Below are 27289 nucleotides of genomic sequence, written 5' to 3'. Positions count from 1 at the left end.
CTTTGAAGTGTTAGCACTAAGTTGCATGCAACATTTCACATTAGTTCAATTTCAGAAAATGACGTTGAAAATATTTACCTTCATGTACTGCTTAAAAATATCTGCAGCTGTATTCATGTCCACCACATTATATACAATTAATTTACAGAAAGCTGCAAGGAGGTTTCTCCTTTTATGTAAAGCTTCAATTTTACCAGCTTCATCATCTTGATGTCCATCTGCAAAATAGATTAATAAGCAAAGATTAGTAGTGAAGAAATTGGAAGTCAAAAATTGTTAACTTTTATGGATTGTGTTCAAATATCCTAGAAGGGAAGGTGAGTCTCCAAATACTGTTGCTAATAATCCAGTACTACAGTAAAACTCATCAAGTTTGCAGACGACACAAAGGTTGGTGGTGTTGTAGATAGTGTAGAAGATTGTCGAAGATTGCAGAGAGACATTGATAAGATGCAGAAGTGGGCTGAGAAGTGGCAGATAGAGTTCAACCCAGAGAAGTGTGAGGTGGTACACTTTGGAAGGACAAATTCCAAGGCAGAGTACAAAGTAAATGGCAGGATATTTGGTAGTGTGGAGGAGCAGAGGGATCTGGGGGTACACGTCCACAGATTCCTGTAAGTTGCCTCACAGGTAGATAGGGTAGTTAAGAAAGCTTATGGGGTGTTAGCTTTCGTAAGTCGAGGGATAGAGCTTAAGAGTCACGAGGTAATGATGCAGCTCTATAAAACTCTGGTTAGGCCACACTTGGAGTACTGTATCCAGTTTTGGTCGCCTTACTGTAGGAAGGATGTGGAAGCATTGGAAAGGGTACAGAGGAGATTTACCAGGATGCTGCCTGGTTTAGAGAGTATGCATTATGATCAGAGATTAAGGGAGCTAGGGCTTTACTCTTTGGAGAGAAGGAGGATGAGAGGAGATATGATAGAGGTGTACAAGATATTAAGAGGAATAGACAAAGTGGACAGCCAGCGCCTCTTCCCCAGGGCACCACTACTCAGTACAAGAGGACATGGCTTTAAGGGGAGGGAAGTTCAAGGGGGATATTAGAGGAAGGTTTTTCACTCAGAGAGTGGTTGGTGCGTGGAACGCACTGCCTGAGTCAGTGGTGGAGGCAGATACACTAGTGAAGTTTAAGAGACTACTAGACAAGTATATGGAGGAATTTAAGGTGGGGGGGGTTATATGGGGGGCAGGGTTTGAGGGTCGGCACAACATTGTGGGCCGAAGGGCCTGTAATGTGCTGTACTATTCTATGTTTTATGTTTAAAATATCCTACCAAAGCCACAAGCTGTTCATCTGTGCTTGCAGACATCAAGTCACTTACTAACAAGAATATATATCCTGCTCAGTAATATCACCACTTGCCTGGTACATGTTGCTCACTTCCCTTATACATTTCAGTCACCAGTGACTTACATCCATCATCAGGACCAAATTCTCATCCACCCCAAATTCCACTCAAATATACAACAGCAAGTATTTACAGAACACTCTTTTTAAACTGACATTCAATAATGGTATGAAACAAAATCTGTCATGTTCACCCAGGTGGATTTTAGAGCTCATGCTTACCACAATCAAATTGGCACAACTGCACATATGTCACAGCCATGCTTTGGGAGAAGGTGGACCAATCTATGGTGTGGAGTAGGTGAGGAGTTGACATTTAAGGCATTAAAAATATAAAGAGACAACTTAAAACTGTTGGGAAAAAATGGAACAAGTGGCAAGATAGCAAAGGGAGCAAATTTACAATGAGAGCAAGTCAAAATGAAGAGCTTGCATGAGAAGTGGCATTTATTGTAGAGCTAAATGCAGTAGTAGAAGCAGCAATATGGTTGGTAGTTCCTAAGAGAGGCAGCCTGTAAGTCTACACTTTGGGTACACAATGAAAAGTTGTTCAAAGTGATGGACAATCAGAAGCAAGATCATGAGTGAACACTACAACTATAATTAGGTATCCACAAAATCAAGTTATCCCATTTATCTTCTTCCAATGAATTCCCTCTTGATCTTATGTTAACTGTTTTTACCTACTCCCAAATTCTGGCCCTTCAACTTATGCTGTTTCCCCTGATGTCAAGTGTGATCTAGATTATTCTCCCCAGTAAGCTTTCATCATTTTTCTTCCACAACCCTCATCCTTCTAATCAAAGCCCACATGCAATTTGCTCTGAAATGTTAACTTTACCCAGATGTTCATCATGTATATATACAAAAATGGGTTTTTGAGCAGAACGGAAAGTAAAATTGCTGGAAATACCAAAAAAAAAGTTCAGGCAGAATCTACAAGGCAAAACTGGCTAACTTTACATCAGTAATCTTTCAATTTTGGAAGTTTATCTGTGTGATGCAAAAACTCACCCCAATTTTCCCTATGAGTAATTCACTGACACCTTCTAACAGACATTACTCGATTGTGATCAGAAGCTGGAACCTTGGTTGGCATTCTTCCTCTGGAACTCTGGATTAGACTTTACTACTTTTAACTAAGGAAAATAGCTGAGTATACATTTCACTGCTGCACTCATATTGCTTAGTTATCTATCTTGTGCCTTCTGAATTGCTCCCAACTCCAGCCATTGCTGCTCTGAGAGGATCCCCTTCCAATCAACTTTGGCCAGCTCCTCTCCCATGCCTCTGTAATTCCTTTTACTCCATTGTAGTACTGGTACATCTGATTTAGCTTCGCCTCCTCAAATTGCAGGGTGAATCCTATCACATTATGATTACCTTAAGCTCTCTAATCAATTCCTGCTCATTGCACAACATCCAATCCAGAACAGCTGATGCCCTGGTGGTCTCAACCACAAGCTGCTCTAAAAAGCCATCTTGCAGGCATTGTAATAACTCCCCCTTCAACAAATGGTATCTTGAAATACCCTTAGTTTCAAAATAATTATGGTGAAGGATAGGTCTGGTCCTCCGGTTGCGATTCCAAATTGGAGGACAGCCAATTCTGAAGGTAGCAGATACCATCAAAGGATCTGACAAGTGTGGATTGGGACAGGTTGTTTTTCTGGCAAGAATGTGAATGGTAAGTGGGAGCCTTCAAAAGTGAAATTTTCAGACTACAGTTTGTATGTTCCTGTCAGAATAAAAGGCAAAGATAACAGGTTTATGGAATAATAGATCACCAAATTTATGAATGATACCTACATTGAGTTTGTGGTGGACAGCAAAGAACACTATCAAAGCTTGCAGAGGAATCTTAACCCGATGGAAGGTAGGCTGAATAATGGCAAGTGAAATTTTTTGCAGACAAATGTGAGGTGCTGCACTTTGGAAGACAATCCAGGGTAGGACTTGCACGATGGGAAGTCGGGCACTGAGAAGTTTGGCAGAAAAGAGGAGTCTGGAAATACAGATCCATAACCCCTGAATGTGGCATCACCATCAGATAAGGTTGTAAAGAAAGCTTTTGTAATATCAAAGCACTGAGTACAAGAGTTGGGATGTTACATAAGATGTTAGTGAGGCCTAATTTGGAGGATTGAGTGGAATTTTGGTCACCTACCTTCAGAAAAGCTGACAATAAGATTGGAGAAAATGCAGGGAAAACTTACAAGGATGTTGCCAGGACTTGACAACCTCAGTTGCAGGGAAAGGTCAAATAGGTTAGAACTTTAATCCCTAGGGTACAGGAGAATGAGGGGCAATTTGATAGAGGTATACAAAATTATAAAGGTTATAGATAGGGAAAATGCAAACAAGCTTTTCCCTCCGAGGCTTGGTGAGTAGAGCTAGAGGTTATGGGTTAAGGGTGAAAGATGACATGATGGAAAACTTCTGTACTCAGAGTGGCAAGAGTGTGGAACGAGCTGTCAGCAGGAGTGGTGGATGTGGGTTCAATTTCAATACTTAAGAGAAGTTCAGATAGGTTCATGGATGGGAGGGGTATGGAATGCTAGGTTCAGGCACAGGTTGGTGGGACAGATTAGTTCGGCACAGATTAAATGCATCAAAGGGCCTGTTGTCGTGTTGTAGTGTTCTTATGCCTCTATGAGAGAAATGACATCACTCACCTGTACTATGGCCTTCATCATCCTGGTCAATAAATACATGGTCCAAGATAAAGCTGAGCAACTCTGACTGCAGACATGAATCTGGAGTGTATACCAGAGGTTCCAGAACTTCACGTCCACCTGTCGTAATCTGGTGACTAAAAATCATCAGAATGTCACACAAGATAGTGAAAGCCTACAAAACAAAATAGAAATGATTACTGAATATTACTGAGCCTACAGTGAAAGGAGTGCCATTTACTAACTAAATGCATATTTTAATGAGTTTTATAAGGAGTAAACTTTACAGATATGTTAACTAAACTTTCCGAAGTAATATTCAAGTGTGTCTGTTTCAGGTAAATTATCTCACACAATGTAAACCTAGTGTAATCAGGCACCTGTACAATATTTCTAAATTCTGTTCTATGAATGCATATTTCTCTAACTTAATGGCGCTGAACCAATGCAAGATGTATGGAAAAACCAAAGTAGCAGAATTCCACGGAAAGCAAAAAGAAAAGCATGAACCCATAAACACTAATTTATTTTTCTTTTTGTTTTGCATTATTTAATTATTTTATAATTTATACTAATTTTATGTCTTTGCATTGTACTGGAGCTGCAAAACAACAAATTTTACATCATGTGAGACAGTGATAAAGCTAATTCTGATTCTACTGCAATTATCACAGGGTGAAAAAGCTGTGACCTACAAGTTATTTAATTTTGTTAGACTCTAAAAATAGTTCATTACTTTTGACAATTCTGCAAGGGATGTGGATGCCATTCTATCTTTTGTGTGCATTATATTTTTCTGATGACTCTCTGACTGCTCACTCTGAGCTTGTCTGTTTTGAAGTTTTAATTGACACAGGTCTGTACCCCTTGTGTTACGGGGGTTTGTTCTTTAACAACAGGCCATAACTTGGTGTTTTGTAATGCAAAGCCAAGTCCTCTGTGCATGCATCAAGAAACACAAATTGAAAAAAGTGTTGATTATTTCCTTTCTTTTTATACAGAATCTGTAATTGCATATTTTATTCTGTATCCCAAATTTTTGGGTACTGACTTTTTGAATTCTGTAAAAGGTAAATTTCCATAATATGGAAATACATATCTGTATCCTGTGCCTTAATTCATTTTATATTTAAAAAGTGTCATGTCTTCAATATTTTGCAGTCTTTTGCTATAAATCTCAGAGTATTTTGACATTTATACTTCTGAACTCTCACAGCTAACAAAATTATACATTTGAATGCCATTCCTTTATTCTCCAAAAACGAAAGTCAGGTCACTATGTAGACATCTACTCCTCATCTTTCTTGATTGAATAATGTTATCAATTCCAATGAAATTTCATCTTAAACGTAACACCCATTAAGCAAGCAATTACAGTTCTAAAATCAGTTATATTTCCTTCTCACTGTCTGGAAAAGATGTTTTGTCATCTGCATCTCCTCAGAAGAAAACTTGGGAAAAGCAGCAAGTATAGAGTTCCTATGCCTGCTCCCCTATTCAATAAAATGCGGATGTTCTGATCTCGGCTCCACTTTCTTGCTTGTTGACCATATAGCACAATTTCTCTGTAGAAATTATCTACGTTAACAACCAGCACTTTCTATGATTCCATCTCCAGTTTTAACAAGACATTACTACTTGGTACTCCAAGCTTTCTGAAGTGCAGGGAAACATTCAAATTGCATTAATAATTACCACCATACTAACATTTTTGATTCACATTTGAAGATATCCAGATATGTGTAGCAGAGTTCCACAATATTCTGATTTCTTCCTCTTATATTGCACCTACCAACTTTCAGTCCACTTATTTAATATCTCTATAACCATTTTCAGGTCCTTTGTATCATCCTAGAACATGTAAGCCACATATATAGTATTACCAAACTTAACTATACTGTTCCCCCCCCCCATCTAACTCAGCAAAACAGGTAATACACAGGATTGGAGTGCTTGACTTCTGTACAGTACATATATACAAAAGAATGTTTAACTGACCAGTGGGGTAGATTTGCCAGCTGCTGTGGTGGTGGTGATGGAGGAAGGGAGCGGATGGTCTGTAGGCATCCTTTGTCACAGGGGGACCCGGTTTGTGAATGGTTGAGTTAAACACTCTGGTTTTTAACATGTGCCCCGTGTTTTTAATTTTTAAAAAAATATATTGCCAGACAATCACATTTCCAGCTTACTGGTTTACGAATAATACTCAGGCTTGGAAACTTGTCATAACCTTGTGAGACCTGTACACGAAAATGCAGAGTTGAGGCCTCAGCACTGCTCCTTATGTCATCACACTACTTCATGAATGTCACTGAGGAAATGAACCATCCATGCTAATTATCTGCCATGTCATGAATATTAACATGGTAAAGTTTTATGTGGCACTCCAACAAATTCATTTTGGAAATACAAGTACACTGATTTCCTTTATCCATTCTGCTCCTTGCACTTTCAAAAAACTAATAAACTTCCAAATAGAAATCTTTCATATAATTGTCAAATGTTCAAAATATCACATGATCATTTCATTAACCATTACTCCAACATTTCTCCATGACACATTAGTTCAACTCGCCTATGGATTCTGTCTTTTTGTTTTCATTTTTTCTTAGGTAGAGCAGTTTCCCAATCAGCTGGGGTATTTTCAGAATTGAAGGCAAACTACAACCTTGTTCACTTGCTTAAAGATTGCAAGTTTTAAGCTATGACTTCCAGCTCGGGGACTTTTCTCCCTTCGTGCAATAGTTTTTCTATGAGGTTTTCTTTAGTGAGCTTAAAGTTCTCTCTTCCTTTTGCTGCTGGATTTTCTACTATTATTGGAATGCTTTTAATCCATCCAAGAGTAGAAAATATTTACTCAGAGCTTTTGTTCATACATCACTAAAAACATTAGAACTACTATGATTAACATGAGTTACAAACTCTTGGCATCGAAGAAATAAGCGAAATTCAAACCCTTCTATTAATCAATAAAAATGTGATTTTTTTGTTGATTGACAAGCTTCTGTGTTTTCAGGAAGTTACATTATTTAAGAAAATATATTTTTCTTTAAGTATCAGAAACTTGTACATACATATAAACCTACAAAATTCTAAATATATCTTATTCCATAATACTATCCAAAAAGTAATGCTATTTAAATATACATTAACTTTGAAGTTATTGTAAAAATATAACTATCAACTGTTAGACAGCATAACACTTATAGAGTAATTTGAATGCGACTAAGACAAAGCTGCTGGAATTTGACTGTACTGCTTCTAAGAATACTGAGGCACATAATCAAAAGAACAAAATTATTATCCATTATTGGCAGGATATAGCTGAATTTTACCTGTCAAATATACTTAATTTGATGAGGATTATGAGGTTTGGATAAATGACTAATTTAGTTATTATTGACTGCTAAATTCCAGGAGACATGGTAATTATATTACTAACAGAAATAAAATGAACACTATCTATTACTAAGCATAGCTGCTATAATACACATGGGCAGGAAATTCAAGTTGACTGAGAAGCAATAAGTGTTTTTGAAGTCTCTCAAAACAAGCTGCTATTACAATTTTTCCAAGTGTGTATGTACGAAGCCTAAGAAGGCAATTGTGATTTCTGAAGAGGGTGAATGCATTTGCAGGTGATTAGATCACAGAGCTCTTAGTTGATAACAAGTTTCTTGTTTGTGATCACAAAAGTAGTTCAATTACAAAAGTTGCAGCTGTAAAATACTTTTTTTTACTTCAAAGATTATATAAAATGATTACACAAAGGTTAAACTGACCAAACTATTCCAATTACAAACCAACTGGCAATTTGCCCAAAACAGTGATTAACAACACAAAGTTGTGCTGTAAATTACTGTTCTGGCAAATAATCAATTAAATAGATGAAAATAGTTACTTTCATGTTTAAGATGCGATTCCTGTTACCTGTTCTTTAACAGCTGTATTAACATTGGTCAGGTACCGTTGACAGATCTGACAAAAGGCTCGCATTTGTTTTCGTAGCGTTATTAATTGCTCCTGAAAAGAAAATGCATCAGTTATCAATATCAACTATAGCATCTGCTGTGGAGACAATACCAATCACTTTAAAGCAACAAATTTTCACAGCAAGATTTTCAGTCTTGATAATATACATTACAAATTCTGCTGGTTCACATGGAGAAACATTCACAAATAATTACAAATTCTTTAAGGAACTGAGTCAAAATGCACGATTAAAATATAAATCACTGAAAAATATACACAATTTTAAAGCATTAAAAAATCTCAATTTTTATGTACCTTCTCAGTATCTTACCGAATTGCCTCGCTAAACCTGTGCAAGATTGATTGTGGCACAGATTGAGCGATCAGGTTCCCCAACTATTAAACTAGGGAACCCTGCAGTTTCATGCTGTAGTTCTAGTACTGGAGCACTGCCAGAGATGTGCCAACATCATCCAACCAGTCAATGTGACTTAAACACTCGTTTAAGAACTCAAAATATGCAGGGGTAAACATCATCAGGCTGGCAGCTTCTTGTAAATTTTGATAAAATGATGAGATACTATCACTGTGGTACTCAACTACTTTGTTATGATATTCAGCATTTAAACCATAAATCTATTTCATGTTTTGACGGATGAAGAACCCACTATATATTTATGTAAACATCTATTAATTTATTCTATTTTTATTTTATTGAGATAGAATGAACTGCGCTGACCAGCAATCCCGATTTAATTGATCAATGAACCTACCAACCAGTACGTCTTTGGACTGTGGAAGGAAACTGGAGCACCTGGAGGAAACCCACACAGTTACAGGGACAATGTGCAAAATCATTAGAGGCAGCGTCAGGAATTGAACCTAGCTTGCCTGTACTGTAACGTGTTGTGCTAACCACTATGCCTTCATGTCGCCCCAATTTTGTTTAATTTTCCCCTTACTTACCCTTTCTAAAATTAATTACCTTGAATATCTTTATCAGATCATCTTTTAAGATGAAAACCATTTTTTTTCTTATAACTCTTTAGCACCACGAAGCAGCATTTTTTTGCTTCCCTGCACTGCCAAAAATGCCCAGATTTCTCTAATATCTTTCTAACCTGAACTGAACAAGATCAATAAATGCACTGACCCAAATGCTGCATACTCCAGCCCTTTGAAAAGCATCACTCCATAAGCGCAAATTACCTTGATAAATTCTAAACTGGTTATATAAAAAAGTTGCCGCTGTCAAATTACTGGGTAACTAGTCTGTAACACTTCAAAGATTAGCAAATTAAATTAAAATTCATTAGAAAACTAATAGTTCAATATTTGCCTATTTGTTCAATTTAAAAGGAGTGAGTTTGAGATTTTAGTCATTCCTATTCCACAATAAAATTTGCTGGTTAGGACTGGCACGATTAAGCAAAGCACTTGTTTTTTTTTGCTGGACTAAATCCATTCATGCATCACGTGTGTCCTCTCCAATTGCTAGCTGAAAAACCACCAGAATACATTCTCAATCTATGTAATAATTTTAAATTATTTTTAGATGAGTAATTGGTTTCTGAAGTTTCCTTCAAGGAAATGTGATGATTAACTGGAAGATAATAAAATTCTCTCTAAAATTAATTAGCCAAACTTGTTTGGCTGAAACAGAAGCAATCTACAGTTGGTATCAGACATCTGAAATTTTTAAAAAATTACGAGAAATACTCAGTGGCTGATGCAGCATCAATGGAGTGAGAAGCAGCTATTTCCAATTCTTGTAACAGGTCATAACCTAAAATATGTGACTGTTTTATTTACCATAGATACACCTAACAGAATAGTATTCCCCAAAAGCTCTCTTTTATTCAAGTCCGGTGAAGAGTTCTTTATATCACATGGGTTAGGCTGGAATGCAAGACTACAAAATCAACTGAACATTCTGGAGTGGCAACTGAAATTTTATCATTTCAATTAATACTCTAATTTTACCATTTAAAAAGGGAGGAAGCATCATTCTGCCATACTGGAATTTTGGAACTTAAATATTTCTTTTACAAGGTATCTTAGTTACTTTTTACTGTTTCAGTGCATTTATTATTGAGAAAATTCATTTACTTTTGTTTTTGCTTACCTTTGTGGAACTCCCTTCAGAAACAGTTGCTAGGTTCCAAAGGATTACATAGTGAGTGCACTGGAGTGCATGTACAACAATCTAAAAAGCAAAAACACATTTTATATTTTCAATTTACTGCAACAATTCAGACATTAAAAGCACAATAAAGTTAATTGTGCATTGTTTGTTATAAATCAGTAAATGAAACGAATACCTGTTCTGGCATATCCCCATTTTCAGTACCAATCTTCAGCAACTTGTAGTTACTGCCAAACAAGTCCCATCTTGTAAGATCGTGAGCACTGAAAAAGCAAAAATTTTAAAAGTTATCAATTAAGTTCTAGAAAGCCACTTGAAACAAGAAATGCACTAGGTTGCAGATCACGGAAAAAAAAAATTGACAGATGTTGTTTGAGAATAGGACAAAGGAAAGAGTGAGGAGAGAATACAGCACTACAGGGAACAATTTTTTTTTGTTATTTAAAGCAAAACTAATTTTTTCCTGTTTGTTTTTAAAACACTAATTAGATATATTAGAAATAGATCAGAATCAGGTTTATTATGAAATAGGCCAACACTGCTCTATACTCTTTGCAGGTCACCAATGATATTTCAGTTTACCTCAACCATTCACAGCTCTGTTCATTCTTTTATAGATCCTTCTTTTTAGACTATCCTCAACATGTATTTCCTCTACAGTTCTCAATTACTGCACATAAACATGGAGTTCAGAAATTTCTTATTTTCTTGTTCGAGGACATCTTATGTTCTCTTCTTTTGGAAGGTCCAATATGTGAAAAAAACTCTCAGTTAAGACTGAACTAAGGCTACATCCACACAAGACCGGATAATTTTGAAAACACTGGTTTCGCGTAAAAACGGTAAGCTTCCACACTATGCATTTTTTAAAATATCTCTGTCCACATTGAAACGGAGATTTCGGCGCATCTCCTCCTACTGCGCATGCGCAGGACACATCTACCAAAAACAAGCGACATGTTTGGTCTTGAATTTCGCTGTGAAAGACGGTGCGTGTTTGTTCAGTTACAGATTAGAAAAATTTAAACGACGGGCAGCTGTTGGCTCTCGCTCAGGAGAACTTAAAAGTTAAAAAAAACTGAAACATATGGAGGCAACCAACAGGGAGTTCACGGGCAATATGACCTGGCTGATGACGAACATTGAAAAACTGACGAACTCTGTTACATTAATAAAGCTCCTTGTTAAATGTGTAAAACATGTCTGCATCAGTATTATCTTGTACTTCTATACAATATTACATTAGGCTGTTACAAATCTATTGTCAGAGAAGTACTTGCATAAATAGGTAAACCACCTTTATACGAACAAGGACAGAAAACAGGGCAAAGTGAGTATACTTATTTATTCAGTAAGTTATGGGTCAAAGTATTTGGTGAGTACATTTCTAACTCTTCTGGCTTCAGTCTCGTTGCCGTCTGTTCTAAAATTGTTTTTGTGTTCAAGAAAACAATGAAATGGCGCGCTGCTGTCTTACAGCGTTTTTAAATTTCTCCGGTTACCCCATCCACACTAATCTGCTGAATCGGCGTTTTCAAAAATACCCACTCTGGAGAGCGTTTCTGAAAAGCTCCAGTTTCGGGGGACGAAAACGCCATTTTAGTGTGGACAGAGGGTAAAAACGAAGAGAAAAAGCTTCGGTTACGGATTTATCTGGTGTAGTGTGGACGTAGCCTAAGAGTTTTCTTAAATAGATCATGCAAGTCTGCCTAGATTTTCCTAATAGTTATAAGGCAATTCTAGTAGCAATCTTGTGAATTCATTTCTTCTGCACTGTCTCTACAATAAGGAGACAAAAAATATAACAAACAAGTCCTGATGAAGGATATCAGCACAAAATGTCAACTGTATTTTTTTCCCCATAGATGCTGCCTGGCCTGCTGAGGTCCTCCAACATTTGGTGTGTGCTGTTCCGAATAGCCAGTATCTGTAGATGTTCTCGTCTTTATAACAAAGTAGTATTGGTTTATTATTGTCACATGTACCAGGATACAGTGAAAAGCTCTGGTTTGGATAGAATTCAGTCAAATCATTCCATGCATTAAGTACTTAAATGTAGTAAAAACAAAAACAATACAGAATATAATGTTATTGTTACAGAGAGTACCCTACAGGTACACAAATAAAGTGTAAGTGTCAGAATGGGAATTCAAGAGTTCATTTCTTAGCATTTGAGAGGACTGTTCAGAAGTGATAGCAGGTGGAATAGATTTAACACACTGCTGTTATTACGTTCTGTTGGTCTAGATTTTACTTGTTGTGGCCAGTTATTCCACAAAAACTGGGACTTATTGAGAGGCTCAAGATTGATTCTACTGCTTGCCTGTTCATGGAATTCAGAAGAGCACACAGCTGTTGGGATGCTTCAGTGCAGCATGCAGGGCGCTGACATGTGGCAACAGGAAAAGAAAGCAAACCGAAAAATTTAACTTGTCTTGAATTTTTTTTAATGTCTTGAATGTTTTTGCTTTCAGTAAGTTTTGTATTTTATTTTTATAAAAACCATTAAACTAAGAGCATTTAGACCATAAGACATAGGAGCAGAATTAGGCCATTTGGCCCATCAAGTCTGCTCCACCATTCAATCATGGCTGATCCTTTTCTCCCCCTCCTCAGCCCCACTCCCCAGCCTTCTGTCCGCAACCCTTGATGCCATGTCCTATCAAGACATTGCCTTGCCTTAAATACACCTGACCTTCACAGATGCCTGTGGTAATAAATACCACAAATTCACCACCCTCTGGCTAAAGAAATTTCTCCACGTTTTAAATTGACACCCCTCTATCCTGAGGCTGTACCCTCTTGTCCTACACTCTCCCACCATGGGGAACATCCTTTCCATATTTACTCTTTCAAGGTCTTTCAACATTAGAAAACTTTCAATGAGATCCCCTCGATCCACCTAAATTCCAGCAAGGACAGACCCAAATCCATCAAACGTTCCTCATATGATAACACTTTCATTCCTGGAATCATCCTTGTGACCCTCTCCAATGTTAGTACATCTTTTCTAAGATGAGGGGCTCAAAACTGTTCACAATACTGAAGGTGAGGCTTCACTGATGCCCTATAAAGCTTCAGCACCACATCCCTGCTCTTGTATTATAGTCCTTTTGAAATGAATGCTAACATTGCATTTGCTTTCCTCACCACTGACTTAACCTGCAAGTTCACCATTAGGGTGTTTTGCACAAGGACTGCCGAATCCCTTTGCATTGCAGATTTTTGGATTTTCTCCCCGTTCAGAAAATAGTCTGCCCATTTATTTCTACTACCAAAGTGCATGGACATGCATTTCCCAATATTGTATTTCATTTGTCACTTTCTTGCCCATTCTCCTAACCTGTCCAACTCCTTCTGCAGTCTACCCGTTTCCTAAACACTACCTGCCCCTTCACCAATCTTCATATCATCTGCAAACTTAGTGACAAAGCCATCTATTCCGTCATCCAAATCATTGATATATAGCATAAAAATAAGTCATCCCAATACAGACCCCTGAAGAACACCACTGGATACTGGCAGTCGATCAGAAAAAAATCTATTTATTCCCACTCACTCTCTACTACCATCCAGCCAATGTGCTAACCATGTCAGTAACATTCCTGTAATACTTGGTAAACAGCCTCATGAGTGGCAACTTGACAAAGGCCTTCTGAAAGTCCAAATATACATCTACTTCATTCCCTGTATCTATCCTACTTGTAATTTCCTCAAAGAATTCCAGCAGGTTCATCAGGCAACATTTTCCTTCAGGAAACCGTGCTGACTGTAGGCGGCATGGCACATGGCAGCAGCGGCCTTTCAGATCTGGTGCTACTTTAATTTAGTTTTTGGAATTTAATTTTAAGGCACAATTAGGGTTCAGGGCAATGGATAACAGAGCGACTATCTACCATCGCCAGATACTGCTACAATACAGAGATCGCCCAAAAACAAACCTTCATGAAAATCTGCTGGTTAGATTGCGCGACCATGGCTTGCTGAGGGAATCGAGCCTGCAGTCCTCGGAGTCGCTTGATGCCGGTGGCCGGAATTGGGGATGTCGTAAGTGGTGTGCAAGGAAGCGGAAGCAAGGCAAGCGGGCAGGAGACGGTGCCAGGAAAAAGGTAAGCCCTAGCCAGCTGGCTCTCCCGTCTATTCTGCTCTCCAATGTCTGCTTGCTGAGGGAATCGGGTCTGCAGTCCTTGGAGTCACCTGATGCTGGTGGCCGGAGGTGGGGACGTCATAAGCGGCGGGCGAGGAAGCAGAAGCAAGGCGAGCAGGCAGGAGTCCGTGCCAGGAAAAAAGCCCTAGCCGGCCTGCTCTCCCGTCCATTCTGCTCTCCAATGGACATTAAATTGGACTACATCTGTGGTAACAAAATACTTGGCGGGAGTACAGAAACGGATGGAATCCCGGACACCACCATTCAGGTGTTTATTTATGTAACAGATCCCCCCCCCCCCCCAAAGCCATCAGACTACCAACCTACTGCCCTCCGCTGTGCCTATTGTTTTGTTTATTATTTATTGCAATGCCTGCACTGTTCTGCGTACTTTATTCAGTCCTGGGTAGGTCTGTAGTCTAGTGTAGTTTCTGTGTTGGTTTACGTAGTTCAGTGTAGTTTTTGTATTGTTCATGTAGCACCATGGTCCTGAAAAACATTGCCTCGTTTTTACTGTGTACTGTACCAGGAGTTATGGTCGAAATGACAATAAAAAGTGACTTGACTTGACTATCTTGTCCTGTCACCAAGAACTCCATAACCTCATCCTTAACAATCAACTCCACACCTTTCCAACCACTGAGGTCAGGCTAACTGGTCTGTAATTTCCTTCATGCTGCCTTCTTCCTTTAAAGAGTTGACATTTCCAATTTTTCAGTCCTCTGGCACCATGCCAGAGTCCAATGACTTTTGGAAGATCATTTCTAATGCCTCTACCATCTCTACCACAACCATTTTCAGAACCCGAGGGTGCAGTTCATCTGGTCTAGGGGACTTATGTATGCTCAGGTCCTTAAGCTTTTTGAACACCACCTCCCTTGGTAATAGTAACTGCACTCACTTCTCTTCCCTCAGAACCTTCACCTTCTGGCAAATTCCTAGGGTCTTCCACTGTGAAGACTGATGGCAATTTAGTTCAGTTGCCATCTCCTTGTCCCCCAATTATTATTTCGCTGGCCTCATTTTCTAGTGGTCTTATGTGCACTCTCATTTCTCTTACTTTTAACATACTTGAAAAAGGTTTTACTTTCTACTGCTTTGATGCCATTCTTTATCAACAGAGCTACATCAACCCCTCTGCCTATCTTTCTATCCCTCTGATACAATGTGTAACCTTGGACATTCAACTCCCAACTACAACCATCCTTCAGTCATGATTTAGTGATAGCCACAACATCATACCTGACAATCCAGAATAGTGCAACAAGAGCATCCACCTTATTTCTTCTACTCCGTGCACTGAGATATAACACTTTGAGTACTGTCTTTGCTACCCCTTTTGATTCTGCATCACTAATACACTGATACTCACCCTGCTGGCTGCAACTTTGTCCTATCATCTGCCAGCTCTCCTGCCAGTCCAACTGCACATTATCTTTGCTTTTTTACAATCTGTCCTATCCTGAGTCCCTTCACTTTGGTTCCTATCCCCTGCTAAATTAGTTTAAACCCTCTCCAGCAGCTCTAACAAACCTGCCCGTGAGAATATTGGTCCGCCTTGGGTTCAGGTGCAACCTGTCACTTTTGTACAGGCCATCCTCCAAGAAGAAATCCCAATGATCCAAGAACCTGAAGTCCGGCCCCTGCACCAGCTTCTCAGCCATGCATTTATTTGCCAAATCATCCTGTTTCTATCTTACTAGTGCATGGCACAGGTAGCCAAAAATTACTACCTTGGAGGTCCTGCTTCTCAGCTTTCTGCCTCATTCTCTAAACTCTCTCTTCAGGACCTCTTTGCTTTTCCTTTCTATGTGATTGGTACCAATATATACAAAGACACCTGGCTGCTCTCCCTACCCTTCCAAAACTTATAATCTTCTTCAGTTGTCCAATGACGACGTCCACTCCTTTAACGGTGAGACCTTTGATGACTATACAGTCCTATGCCGGACCCACAAGCTCTATTTCAGGTGGGACATGTATATGTGGTAGTGGTAGTAGTGATGATAACCATGGCTGCATTTCTCCTGGGTCTCTTCTGCTGTCTTCTGGTTGTTCTTTCCATCTCCAGAATATGAACCCCATCCCTACACAGCTGTCACCAAGTGATGCAGTCAGCAGCAACATCCTCCAGGTCCTCGGGTCTGATCTTGTCACTTTCTTAAAGCATCTGATCCTTATAGCGCTTCATCGGCCCTCCAGCTGAGCATAGACCATGATGTAGCTGGCCGTATAACACTCCATGGGGTAGCCGAATTAGGGGCATCCTTATCACGTGCCCCAGCCACTGCAGCTGACACTGGGTGATCATGGCCTCAATACTGCACTAGATGCTTCACACACACCCTGTGAGCAAATACTCCCACCCAGACACACAAATAATCTACATCATTGACAAAAGACAAAGCTCCATCCCATCCTTATTTTGACTGGAAATCAACTGCTACTGGGACCACCAATTCCAGAAGGATAACCCATCAATATTTAATTCATGTTACAGTGAGGGTCAATTTTATATTAAGAGGGAAATCAGACTGTCTCAATCCAGCTCACTGTACCCTGCTGTACCTCTTGCAGGTAAGAAGAGTTTAAAAATCAGTGAACTTGACAATAACTTCGAAATCACAGACATAAGCATTCTTGACATCATTAAATAGGCTTTATGGTTGGTGTCAATAAAAGATACAGGGAAAACCAAGAAACAATTTTGTTGAAGAAAACTAGATAGTATTGGAGACAACATAATTTGAGGCAAGACATTGTTTTCCTGCAGGTATACAAAGATTCATCCATAAAATAGATATTATTGATCCACACCATTCTTTGTAAACACAAGAGCAGTAATTCTCAAAGCGGATGGTTACATGTTCTAAAGGGTAGTTGGTGGAAAAAGAAGTCGCCAGAGGGCGTTCAAGATTCTTGCGGGGGGTGGGGGGGGGTTAAGCGGCACCCTAACTTGAATGCTCCCCCACCCAACTGACCATTAGTAGAGCAGGCACTTCCAAACAAAAGAATGAAGCACTGGAACACAGGAAGAAGCATAGCTCTGCAGGCAGTGAGCACTAATCATCTCAACTTGGTTGAAACTTGGCAATCTCATCCCACCTTACCAACCAAACAGTCATTATTGGGGATACATAAATTAGCAACCAGAGTGCCCAACAGCCCTCCCCTTGACTCATGGCACTGAACAAGTTCAGGCAATTTAACAGTTGGTATGTCAAGTACACCTCAACTTTCTCTACAGAAAACAGGTCGCACAATACTATGCTGGCACTTGAAAAGCGTTGAACACTCAAGTCATTTGCCAGGAAAGCTAAAAATGACTTGGATAGTGGTCTCATTGCTTCTAACATTTCCAAAATGATAACAAAATGTGGAAAATTTCATACAATTGGTGAAAGATTAATAATGCCAGCTGTATCAGAAGTGCTCACCATTGTTCCCAAAATGGAGACCAGTATTTTAAAATCAGTTCCTCTGAGTAATAACTCCAGCTCATCATATTGACAAAATAAGTGAAGCCATTGAGTATCAACTATGTACAGAGCTACAAAAAAACAGAATTTGAAATACAGCTGGATGAGTTAACTGTGTGAAGCAAGAAGGCATTGCTAATGGCATATGTACGGTTTATCAAAAATGGAAAAGTTTATGGTGATTCTCTTTTGTAAAAAGTAAAAAGATCAATGGAGAATCAATCTATGACAAGCTCAAACTGTATACTGAGGATAAAAGTATTCTGATTAGGAACATGATTTCTTGTGCAACAGATGGAGCACTACATATGACAGGTCGCCATGCTGATTTAGTGGCATATATGAAAAAAAGAAATTCCAAATCTGCTTGCAATCCATTGTGTGATTCATTGTCAACATCTCGCTGCCAAAAACCTCCGCCAGTGACTTCTTTCAAGCATATCTTGTAAAATCTGCTATCAACAAAATTAAAACTCATTCATTAAATAGCAGAATATTTCAACAATATAATGATGAAGAGTTTGTACACTTGCTTCTTCACACTAAATTGTGTTGGCTGTCAAAAGGCTGGTGCTAAAAATGTTTCTTTGATCTTTTTGACACCGTGGTTGAATTTTTGCTCAAAGTCAAGAAGAGCCAGGAAACAAGATTGAACTATGCGGAGATGTGGCATACCTAGCTGATCTGTATGACAAAATGAACATTCTAAATATGAGACTGCAGGGTGAGAATTTCATTTTAATCAAGGTAAAATGTGCAACATCCATTTTTAATTGGAAAATTGGAGATATAGGAGCAAAACATTAGGAGAAGAATGTTCTCACATTTTCCCAGTATGGAAAGAATGGCACTCTCAGACAGTGATTTGCAAGAGTACTGCTTACAGCTGCAGTCACTGAAGGGTATTCAGAATCGATTCAAGGATTTGAACACTTTGCAAAGGAATGGGTTAATTATCCAGCCCAGATTTTCCAAAGTGGAAGAACAGGAAGAGAACTCGTAAGAAGAAATTATTACTAAAAAGGACGAGAGTAAAATAGCAGGAAAAACAGAACCATATTACAATAGCTTCAAGTACAGGTTTCCCCCGCAATCCGAAAGTAGAGCGTTCTTATGAAACCGTTTGTAATCCGAAATGTCATAAAGCAAAGAAGCAATTACCATTAATTTATAAGGGAAAAATTTTTGAGCATTCCCAGACCCCAAAAAAACTTACCAAATCAAAGCAAGTAACACATAAAACCTAGAATAACACAAACATATAGCAAAAGCAGGAATGATATGTTAAATTTACACCCTATATAAAGAGGAAATACTGTAGGTACGGTGTACTGTATACAATAATCTAACTTTTGTACATTAGAGGATGAGCCTGAAGAATTAATCTGGCAGAGATTTGATCAAACACTTTGCATCTACCTTCACTGAGGCAGACATGAAAAGCATTCCCATAATAGATGATTGAGGGCAAAAGAGAGTATTTAAAAATACCATGCAAACTAAATAAAGACTAAAGAGACAAAAGGAATAAAGACTAAAATTACAAAATTCTAAAATGACCTACATTCTCGAATGGGGGTTCACAACCTAGGGTCCACAGACCCATTGGCTAATGGTAAGGGTCCATGGCATAAAAAAGGTTGGGAACCCATATTCTGGAAAGAAACCTTTTAAGATTGGAAAACAGCAAATAGAAGAGCACTGTTTAAGAAAATAGGCAAAACTAATGGCAAGAAACTATAGGCAAAAATTATTAGATGAAATCAACGAAGTGGGTAAAGTGAATACTGAGAATTACTGACCTTTTAATTTTCAGAAGGTGTCACGTAAAATAAGGTTACAAATGCATTGAGGACATTTCCATGATTAAACACTACACTGCCAGGGTAAATCAGAAACCATGGTTGACTGCAGAGTTTGTGCACTGCTTCAGGATCAGGACACTGCCTTCAGATCGGGGATGGGAATTGTCCAAGGCCAGTAAGAACCACACTATCAGGAAGGCAAAGCTGGAGTACTCAACAGAAAATTCAGACACCAGGGACACTCAGCTCATGTGGCAAGGTACACAAACCACAACAGATTACAAGACCAACCTGCCCACCAATGACACCCTTCCTGATAGGGTGAATGCCTTCAATGAATGGTTTGACAGAATGCACTTTCTCCCAAGGAACAGACAGCCTGTCTGAACACAGCTGAAGTGCGGAAGATCCAAGTCAGAGTAAACCCACACAAAGCTGCAAGGCTGGACAACATAGCTGGTAGGGTGCTGAAGGATTGTGCAGCCCAGCTAACAGAAATCTTTATATTTATATCTCCTTGCAATAGTTCACTGTCCCTGCAGGCTTCAAGGCAACCACCCATCATTCTAGTGGACAAGAGAGCAATCGTAACCAAGCTAAACGATTACTGCCTAGTGGCAGTGACCTCAACAATCATGAAGTGCTTTGAGCAGTTGGTAATGGATCATAAAAAATCCCACCTTCCAGCAACATTGGACCCTTTCTAGTTCATCAACCACTCAAACACATGCACTGACGATGCCATAGCTTCAGTCCTCCACTCTGCCTGTCCCACCTGGAAAATGATGCTTCATCAACTTCAGTTCGGCATTTACTGGAACTCAACACCCTTTTCAGTAACTGGATCTTGGATCTCTTGACATAAAGAGCCAAATCAGTCCGAGTTTCCAGCAATATTTTAAGCTTCATCTTGCTGAGCACTGGTGCTCAACAATGCCCTGTGCTCAGCCTGCTCCTGTTCACATTGCTGATTCACGACAGCACTGCCGGATCCAGCTCAAGCAATATCAAGTTCACTGATGATACTGTGCAACTGTGGTTGGCCTCATCACCAATAATACGGAGTCAGTATACTGACAGGCGGTAGAAAGGCTTGTCAGATGATGTGAGAACAACAACCGGAGTCCAAACATGGACCAGACATAAGAGATGATTGTGAGCTTCAGGAATACACAAGTTGACCACTCTCCATTGTACATCAATGGCTCTGCTGTGGAGAGAGTATAGAGCACAAAGTTCCTAGGTGTGCACATAACAGACAATTTAAACCTGGACTCACCACCTCAGCAGTCAAGAAGGCACAGTAGCATCAAGACTTTGAGGTGATTGAGGCATGCAAGACTCCCCGCCCATATTCTAACAACTTTCTACAGGAGTACCATCAAGTGTCCTCTCTGGCTACATCATTATGTGTTACAGAAGCTGCAAAGCACTGGAGCACAAGACCCTAAGGAGGATAGTAAAAACTGCTAAGAGGATGACCAGAGTCTCCTTTCCCCACCTATTTGTGACATGTAACAGGAGTGTTGTATTTGAAGGGCCCGAGTCATTGTTGAATCCCTACCAACCACCCCACATTCATTTTGACCCACTACCATCAGAAAGGAGGAACAGGAGCATCAGGACGAGGACTGCCAGACTTGCTATCAGCTTCCTTCCTCTAGCTGTGATACTAATGAATACCCTACCACCACCAAAACCCCATCACTAGGACAGAAATCCGTTTAATCTACTGTGCACCATATGCACTTTAAATTATATTTTATTAATTTATTTACAGTAATATTTTGATTTATGTGCTGTGTGTGAAATATGTGTTGTCCGTGCACCACAGAGGAATGTTGTTTCATATAGTTGTACATATGAACAGTCAGATGATAATAAACTTGAACATGATAACAAGAGCCAATGGATTTGGGGGCATCAGATTAGTCTGGCTGAGAAGACAGAACTGGGATAAATAGGTCAATTCCAAGTTAACAGCTGCAACCAGTAGGATGCTACAGGGAATAGTTCTAGTAATTAGCTGTTTACACGTTGCATTTATATGAATGGATCCAATGTGCTGCAATCAAATTTGCTTACAATACACAAAGATGAGCTGCAAAATATCAGCAGATGAAGTAAAACTTACAGCAACATGAGATTGCTGTATACATGAGAAAGAAATACATAGACTAAGCAGAACAAAACTGCAAATTATACTGCCTCAAACATGGAATATTACTGAACTTGAAGATGCAGGAAGTAATTAGAAATGAAGGGGGAAATGCTGGTCTTTATTGTAAGGTAGACAGCACAAAATAACAGTCTTGCTGAGGAGCACAGAAATATTATAGCAATGTGTACAGCTTTTTCCAAAAGGACCTGTCCCTTGGTTGCTACCCTGGGAACCCTTCTCAGAATTTTATATTTACATTTAAAGTAAAAGCTATGAAAAAGCAATAAAATAACAGAAGGGTTAAACTATTATATAAAAATAGGGAACTAGGTCAACTCTTACTAATTTATTTTGTAAAATAGGTTAATTATATAATATTATGTACAGAAATCCATTTAAAATCCAATCATTTTAACATTTACTATGCACCATCATCTAAGTAATACATTTGAAAGACCCAATTTAAAAAATAGGACCTTTCTCCAAAAACCAAAACAATAAACAGTTTCACCTCATACAAATATTACTTTACATAATTCAATAACAAGTGCAAGGAAATAAAAGGAAGCCATAAATTTGTGTCCTGTGTAAAATAAAATAATTCCAGCCTTCTTTGTACTTTCTCCATCATATGAATGTCTTTCTATAGAAACACTTCTGGTTTTGTCGAAAGGTTGGATTAAGATTTATACTCTTGTACCCAAATCTTCTTGCAGTGAAGACTAGCAATACTATTTACTTCTGAATTGCTTTTTCTCCCTGCATGTTAATTTTCAGTGATTTATGTGCAAAGACGCCCTGGTCCATCTGAGCACAAACACCTTTGTCCCATAAATAAAAAGTGCCTTGACAGTCTCACAATTTTCCCATTATTAATTTCCATTTGCCCTAACTTTGCACATTCACTAAGCCTGCCTATATTCTATGAAACCGTTTTGCACCCCACATCCATATTGTAACCAAATTTATCACTGATACCAATTAGTGTATTTGAACCCTAGATAGATCAACGTAGCAGGTCATTTGAAACAGCCTCCTAATCCAGAAGCCCATTTATTCCTGTTTTCTGACCAGTACCAATTCATAATCTATGCCAGTTCATTACCCTCAAACCACATTCTCCAGTTTTATTAATTAAACCTAATGCAGCATGATGAAAACCTTCCAAGAGTCCAAGCACACATCATTTAATTAAATTATTCACTCTATCATCAATTTTGCTTCTTTCAATAGTTCTAACAGATATTCTCAAATACAATTTCCCTTTCATAAAGTCATGTTCACGCCACCTAAATACATGATTATTTTCTGCCCGCCCTGGTGCCATTTCCTTCATAGAAGATTTTAAACTTCTCCCTATGACTGACGATAGGTGTGCTCGTTTGAAGCTCCATGTTATTCCTCTTCCTCCTTATATTTGTAACATCCCAACCTATGGGAATTGTTCTATATTCTAGGGAATTTTCTATTAAAAGATATTAACATATTAACTCAGAGAAACGGGACAAGCTCAACTTGTGCAGTCTTTAAATCTAAGTTCCATCTATGCAAAGCAAATCTGATGCCCTGCCAATCAAAGTAGTTTTTACATCACTATTAAAGTTAGAACATCATTCACTTCACAAATGCAAACTGATTCAATCCTTAAATGGAAATTTTCTCATGTTAAGATTCTTAATTGCTCAACAACTTGCACCTCAGTTTTCAAAATAAAACAGCGTGTTTGTACATTAAGCAGCATGGGCATCAACATACAGAAAACAGTTCTTACTTGTGAAATGCAGTGATCCTTTTCAATGTAGACAAGACCTGGTAAGCATCATCCTCATCAAGTTCTTCATCCTGTTCCAGTATCAACATTTAGTAAACTCATATATCAAAATGATTACTCTTCATAATCATAATAGCTTATGTAGCCACCTAATGATATGGTATTTGTTCAGATCATGCCACTGCTGTACTCTAATTAATAGGAGTCTACACTGCTGAATAACACTCCTATATATTAAGTCTTCTTTGTTATCACTTCTCTCAATCCAATCCTTCTACTGTCCTGAAGCAGTCTTGACCCTAATGTCAACTATCTCTTTACCTCCAGCAGTTTGTTTCTGCTCCAGATTCCAACAGCTGCAGCCTCTTGCTTCTCTAATGTTTCTGTCTTTTTGTTCCAGCTTTGAATCTGATTTAACTCTATTTGCCCTCATGATATCACAAGGAATAAGTAGATTCATGCAGACCTAATACTTAAAGGTTTAAATTATTGTTCCTGGCCCCAAAAAGTGGACAGGCATATAAATGGGTACGTATATAAACAACCATCTTAAATTTCTGTGGGAGAAAATGAAAATAAAAATGCAATTCCAGCAAGATCTTAAAATACAGTTTAGATCAGGACTGTCATTTATATGGGATAAAGGCAATGAATATATTTGACCAACTCCCATGATTCAATCTCATAATTCATCTCTTCTTTGCTTGAAACTGCTACTAACTTATGCATAAGGCCATAAGATATATGAGCAGAGTTAGGCCATTGGGTCCATTGAGTCTGTTCCATCATCTCATCATGGCTGATTTACTATCAACCTCTACCTCTTACCTTCTCCCTGTATCCCTTCATGCCCTGACGAGCCATGAATCTATCCACCTCTGGCCTCCACAGCTGTCTGAGGCAAAGAATTCCACAAATTCACCACCCTCTGACTAAAGAAATTCCTCATCCCCATTCCAAAAGGACATCCCTCTATTCTGAGGCTGTATCCTCTGGTCTTAGACTCTCCCACCATAGGAAACATTCTCTCCACACCCATTCTATCAAGGCCTTTCACCGTTCATTAGGTTTCAATTAGGTTGCCCCTCATTCATGTATCTGAAGAAACTTTTAGTATCCTCTTTAATATTATTGATTAGCTTACCTAATAATATTAAAGAGGATACTAAAAGTTTCTTCAGTTGTCTTCAGTTGTTTTTAGTTGTCTTCTGCTGGTTTTTAAAAAGCTTCCAAATCCTCTAACTTCCCACTAATCTCTGCTCTGTTGTATGCCCTCTTTGGCTTGTACGTTGGCATTGACTTCTCTTCTTGGTTGTGTCATCTTTCCTCTAGAATACGTCTTCCTCTTTGGGATGTATATATCCCGTGCCTTTCAAATTGCTTCCAGAAATTCCAGCCGTTGCTGCTCTGTTGTCTTCCCCCTCCTGTCATCCAGCATCAACCTGATTTTCCCAATCTACCTGCATATTGAAGTCCCCCACGACTATTGTAACATTGCCCTTTTGTAGTTTGTAGGCAACTTCCTTACTAGTTTTTGGGGGTTGTATACAACTCCCATCAGGTTTTTTTTTACCCTTGTGGTTCCTTTGCTCTATACACAATGATTCAACAACTTCCGACCCTATGCCATTTCTTTCTAATAACTTGATTTCATTCTGTAACAACAGAGCAACACTACCCCCTCTGCATTCCTGCCTAACATTTCAATATAATGTGTATCCTTGGACATTTAGCTCCCAGATATAATCTTCCAGCCATGATTCCGTGATGCCTACAAAACCCATACCTGTCAATCTGCAACTGTGCTGCACATTCATCTACCTTATTCTGTATACTGCATGTATTCAGATACAGCACCTTCAATTCTGTATTCAACCTTTTCGATTTTGTTGCACCATGCTCAACCTTTAGATTCCTAACTTTGGCTGAGGTCTTACCAACATCTGCCTCCACAACCTCTCCACTAACTACTCTGGCACTCTGGTTCCCATCATCCTGCACCACCAATGATGACACAACATGCTTTTGTTCTTACAGCAAGATTTGGGCCACTCATTTCTCAAAGTTTGAGTGTATATTTGAGTATTAAAAAAAGTTACTAATATTGTAACTATTCAGTTCAGTCAGAATTCAGACATTCATTTGAAACTGGAAAATACAGTTAATCAGAACAATGCTTCTTTGGGACAACTGTTCAAGAACAAAAACTAATTGAGAAAATATTTGGGATTCTCTTTATCTATCTGGGACACTATGCCACTTCATTTTAAAAGGAGAATATTGTCAGTTTCAAACTAGCGTCAGTTGCATGAACTTGTGTGGCCATTGAATACTACACCTTGTTTAGAGCAAGTAGTGTTTAAATAGCATTAATTGTGAGAGTTTATGTTCAAAAAGCAATGACATTTATCACTGACAGTTGGCAAGAAATAAGCAGTAAGACAATTTCGAATTGTTTTGCTCAGTTTCAAGCATACAGACTTAGAGATAACAGAAAAGGCCGGATTGAATATGAGATAATTTCACTACTTCAAATTTGGAACTGCAAAGAACTTGAAGCTATTGACAATTATCTTGAATGTTGCAATGAAAATGAAGATTTGGAGGATGCATTTGCCAAAGGAATTCTGTTAAGGCAGTCCATTATGTGCAAAAGTGTCTACACCAATTACAGTCAATCAAAAAAAAAACATGGCAGTGTGTTGGTTGTCCATTGTATCCAATGAAGACAGTGAAACTTGTGCAGAGAGTTTTTAAAGTAGAAAAGCCATTTCACTGGGATAGTTCCACTTCCTTGACCTCGGAAGTCTGGACTCGGTGGTACGAGTAGTCATCACAAACTGCGTTCTTTCTTGGGTACAGTGGATAACCATGAGTTCTGTACCTTATCATGCCTTTGCTCTACTCGAAGCACTGCAGAACAAACTCTTTGGTTGTTGGATCTCACTGTTGATCTCATCTGCCCACTCTGCCGGAATTGACTTCACATGCTAGGACAGGCATGTCCCTATTTCAGCAGGGTTTTAAGGCCCAACAGCTATACCCTCATCTGGTTTAGTATCGGGCTGCATCTGCAGCCACATACAAACAGCTGCTTGGAGTTACAGGTAAGAACTGAGTACTCAGTGGGGACTAAAAATGAGTGAGGTGCCCCATAATGGTTATGACAAGCCTCTTCACCAGAGATGCTACCTCTTCCCAGACATGCGATAAACAGCAGTATACACCAGAAGAATTCCTCTGTCGTTAACTATTAGTTTTATATTACTGTAGTAGCATGGGTAGTGCTCCAATTCGTTCTGTATTTCATTTAAATACACAAATTGTTAGTCAGTTAAACACTAGTGTGTTTAAACATTAGTAGCTATTTCCATGAAACCAGCTAATTCAGGCAGCCACTTTATTAGGCCAAAGTATACTGGTCTTGATGTGTCCTAATTAGACGCAGATAAGGGGCAATTGTCAAATCTGTGATTTTCCCATCCAGAAAGCTGGAATAACTACTATCAACTTCCTCCCAACTCCAGCAGAAACATATGAACATAACAGCAAAACTATTTCAAAAAAGTAAGTTTAACATCAAATGATTTTTGTTCTTATATTCTGAACTTAAATGGCTGTTTATAAAATTCTCATCTAAAGAAATAAATTCCAATTTTAGTTTCAATTGTACAAATTTTATACATTTACTACTTCAAAAGTACATAAAGCTTGAAGTGTATTCAAAATAAGCTTGTACTGAGCTTACTCCTAATTTTCCTATTGTCATTCTTAAATAAAAT

General features: G+C 38.7%; 1 protein-coding gene across 5 annotated transcripts in view; it reads right to left on the bottom strand.

Annotated features, from left to right (window-relative positions):
* Positions 1-27289, bottom strand: part of stag2b (STAG2 cohesin complex component b) — a 169589-nt gene that overhangs the window by 26031 nt on the left and 116269 nt on the right. For all 5 annotated transcript variants that reach the window (XM_073058022.1, XM_073058025.1, XM_073058024.1 and 2 more), the window contains 6 exons: positions 23508-23578; positions 10320-10407; positions 10124-10204; positions 7957-8049; positions 4027-4201; positions 79-218 (listed from right to left, as the gene is read on the bottom strand). In XM_073058022.1, coding sequence (XP_072914123.1) covers positions 79-218; positions 4027-4201; positions 7957-8049; positions 10124-10204; positions 10320-10407; positions 23508-23578 — 648 coding nt within the window. The remainder of the gene's footprint in view (positions 1-78; positions 219-4026; positions 4202-7956; positions 8050-10123; positions 10205-10319; positions 10408-23507; positions 23579-27289) is intronic.

Source organism: Hemitrygon akajei, chromosome 10 (genome assembly GCF_048418815.1).
Source record: "Hemitrygon akajei chromosome 10, sHemAka1.3, whole genome shotgun sequence".
Taxonomy (NCBI): Eukaryota; Metazoa; Chordata; class Chondrichthyes; order Myliobatiformes; family Dasyatidae; genus Hemitrygon; species Hemitrygon akajei.
The sequence above is the reverse complement of the archived record's forward strand: the minus strand, read 5'-3'. Positions and strand labels throughout refer to the sequence as shown.